Raw genomic sequence first — 3,920 nt, forward strand, 5'->3', positions numbered from 1 at the left:
TTAAATTATTAATTATGTTTAAATAATATGAATATCATATCATATTATAAAGCAATATAATTACTATAACATATATGCTGTTAATATAAATATATTTACTTTCTATTTTGTATTAACAGTACAAAAATTATAATTTATAAAATTATTAATTATAATATATATACTATTATTTATATAAATTTATAATATATATACTTAAAGAGAGCTTTTAATATTAAAATAGTTTTGGAATCTAACTAATTTTTTTTAATTTCATGAAATTAAGAATAAATCCATATAATTAATTAAATTAATTCATGAAACTATGATTATTAATTAATTTATAATGTCTTTTAATATATATTGTCTATATATTGTGTTAATTTATAAGAAATATAATTACTATTATATATATATATAAATATTTTTAGTATATATATACTTTAAATATAAACATATTTACTTTCTATTTTGTATTAACATTACAAAAATTATAACTTATAAAATTATTAATTATAATATATATACATTTGTTTATATAAACTTATAATATATAAACCTAAAGGCAAGTTGAGAGATTAGAGTAGTTCTGAAGCCTAGTTTTTTTTTTTTATAATTTCATGTAATTAAAGACAAATCCAAATATTTAATTAAATTAATTCATGAAACTATAATAATTAATTACTTTGTAATCTTTTTTAATATATATATACTTTATATATGTTAGGTTCATTTATAAGGAATATAATTACTATTATATATATTAAAATACTTTTATTATATATATATACTTTTATATATGTTTTTTACATGTATATGTATATATATATATATGTAAATACATTTTGTAATTAGGAAAAAGGAGATTCGAACGTTGCTCTTGAGGCAAGAGATCATGCACCAACCAATAAGCCAAATGCTCGGGTGCAAATATATATGTACTTTAAATATAAACATATTTACTTTCTATTTTGTGTTAATATTACAAAAGTTATAACTTATAAAATTATTAATTGCAATATATGTACCTTTGTTTGTATAAACTTATAATATATATATATATATATATATATATATATATATCTCTCTTAAGGGAAGTTGTGAGATTAGAATAGTTTTGAAATATAGTTTTTTTTTTTTTAATTTCATGTAGTTCAGGACAAACTCATATAGTTAATTAAATTAATTAATGAAATCATTATTATTAATTGACTTGTAATGTCTTTTAATATATATACTTTATATGCATTGGGTTCATTTTTAAGAAAAATAATTACTATTATATATATATTAAAAATGTTTTAGTATATATACACTTTAAATATAAACATAATTACTTTCTATTTTGTTTTAACATTACAAAAATTATAACTTATAAAACTATTAATTATGCTTCAGATATTTGTTTTTGATTATTTAAATTTAAATTTTATTATTTGTGTATTTTTATTAATTTGACTATTAGTAAATTATATGGAATATGTAGGATAAATATTATTGTATATAGATATGGGTACAGATTCGGGTTTGGGTAACTATGCACCCATGAATAGCATTTTAATAATTTTTTTACATAATCAGATTTTTAAACGGGTTAAGATAATTATAGGGCAGTGGGAATATAATAGAGTTAGGATTAGGGTTAGAGTAGTAATTTTTAAAAACATTCAGTCAATTAATAGGGGATGAATACTTTATTTCTTATAGAGTTAAGGTTCGGGTATCTCAAAATTAATAGGTACCCTAGCCGTTAACAACTTTAAGATTGACCAACCAGACCTTACCCACCCATAGTTTTTCGATTCATATTCTTAATTTGATATTAGGCTAAACCCTTTTAGTTACTTAAATTATAGGATTTTTTTCCTATTAACCCATTTTGACACATAATACAATGTCAAAAATTTCATTCTTTATTGATAACTACAAAGAATAATCAAATTTTATATATATTATGCACACAAAATCAATTGTACACATAATTTTTTGAGAGTTGTGTAACTTCTATTCTTTATCTTTTTAAATTATTTGTTTGATTAATTTTATCTAATATCTCATGGAGGCAATACTAATTATCATATTTGAAAATATATGTTTATTTGATCAAATAAAATTTTCCCAATTAGTTTTTTAATGAGATATATATACATATATCTACTTGTATATATATATATATATATGGTAAAAAAATTTAACTTTTTATATGATGCATTTAGTACTCCATCTTTGAAAGTTCACCTAATTTATAAATAACAGTTTTGTCCAGTTTTCAATGTTCAATTTTAACTTCACTCAATCACATAGAAGAACTCCACGTCTGAACTCCATTTACTTAACCATTTGCAAAAGTTCCAATAATTGTATGTTCTAATTTAGTGTTTATTATATATATGTTTTGTTGCTAAAGAATTGAGAATATAATCTGGTTCTTCACTTTCAGGGAAACGTTTTGCAAATGGGTTTCTGAATCTTTTCATTGTGGCAGTAATGTCAGTTCTAAAAATAATAGATCACTGCTATTGGCTTGCGCTTGCTTTGGATCGAGTGAAGCTCTTGGGACCAGAGCCAAAGCTCCATTGAACAATGTAAATTTATACATGTATCCCTTTTTACCGGATACGAACGACTGATTACATAAGTTAAGATACTTTTTATTGTTTTTATTTTTTTCTGGTGTATAGATTGTATCTATGTGTTCAGTCCTCTCTTGCGCCAGCAGCTTAGCTGAAACAATGACTTCAAACGTTTCACAACCTTGTTGGTCATTCCATCCCTGACCTTGTTTTAATTCTTCAGCTTTCTTGTCTCTGCATCGATTGATAAATTTGATGGGGGTGGTTCACTTTTCCTGCTTGTTTGCTTTTCCTAGGTGGTTCATGGCCGGTGAATATCTTGACAACATTCATTTTGGGTTCAGCACTAGCTTGGCTTCTCATAAAAATCACTAGAACTCCTAAACACCTTCAGGGTATGTGCATGGTTGCTGTTCCCGGGTACATTTCCATTCTATCCCTGTCTAAATTGTCAATAATAAAAACAATCTAAATTTCCAACAATTATTTGGGTTGTTGGGGAAACTTGCCCAGGAATATGGGAAACCTGCCTCTCATATGCTTCCGGCTATCTGTGAGGAACCAAGTAATCCATTCGGAGATCCATCTGTTGCCTACAATTCCAAGGCATATGCTTCTCTATCTTATCGGTATGATTTTACATGATTCTAAATTTTTTAGATTAATACCAAGTAATCTTGATTTATCATTGTAATTTTGTCAAAAAAAGGAAACTAAGGGCACATTTCACCTTACTTTTCCCATATAAAGAATAAAAAATAAATTTAGATTAATTTCAGTTTATATATAAAGATTGTGCTTTGACTACAGATTGGATACTTATTTATGTGGTCATATGTGTATGGTATCATGCGCATGTATGCAAATGAAATCATTGAAAGCTCCACCGCCGGACTCAATTCTCCCAGAGACACCACTGAAACAGTTTCAGGGAGTCCCACACAAGCTGCCCTACCTTCAAGTGATTGCAACACTTCTCACCTGCCTCGCACCATTTCCAGTGAAAGCAGTACAAAGGTTTGTGTCGACTCGATTTTCATCTAGAATTCTAATCTTTACTTGGGATTATGATATCGATATCATCTTTGGGATTTTAAGTCTAAACATTCAATTTAATTTCAATATTAAATTGAAACAATTGCTTTGGCTCATAATCTTATCAAGATTTCTGGATAGATGTCAGGTTTGATGAAGATATTGATGCGTATCAAGATGATTTCGGGAAAGATAGACCTCAAGAAGATGTTTGCGCCAGCAGCAATTGCAGCGGTAATCAATTGTTAGCAGAAAACATGTGCCCAGCTATACGGGCTTAATCTATTGCTAACATCCCTTTGCTCTTCAGATTGTTGGGTTCATCATCGGGGC

At 26.5% G+C, this 3,920-nt stretch overlaps 1 protein-coding gene across 1 annotated transcript in view; it reads left to right on the plus strand.

The window, feature by feature from the left end:
• Window positions 1-2,669: 2,669 nt before the first annotated feature.
• The window catches only part of LOC110425549 (protein PIN-LIKES 1-like), a 2,156-nt gene continuing 905 nt past the window's right edge, over window positions 2,670-3,920 (plus strand). The window contains 8 exon segments of the mRNA XM_089785129.1: window positions 2,670-2,740; window positions 2,849-2,858; window positions 2,860-2,972; window positions 3,066-3,088; window positions 3,091-3,177; window positions 3,358-3,569; window positions 3,729-3,821; window positions 3,898-3,920. The exon segment at window positions 3,898-3,920 is cut by the window's right edge and continues 78 nt beyond it. Of these exon segments, the coding sequence (XP_089641255.1) occupies window positions 2,670-2,740; window positions 2,849-2,858; window positions 2,860-2,972; window positions 3,066-3,088; window positions 3,091-3,177; window positions 3,358-3,569; window positions 3,729-3,821; window positions 3,898-3,920 (632 nt within the window).

The sequence above is a fragment of the Theobroma umbraticum genome, unplaced genomic scaffold (assembly GCF_002168275.2).
Source record: "Theobroma umbraticum cultivar Fairchild unplaced genomic scaffold, ASM216827v3 scaffold_81.0, whole genome shotgun sequence".
Lineage (NCBI taxonomy): Eukaryota > Viridiplantae > Streptophyta > Magnoliopsida > Malvales > Malvaceae > Theobroma > Theobroma umbraticum.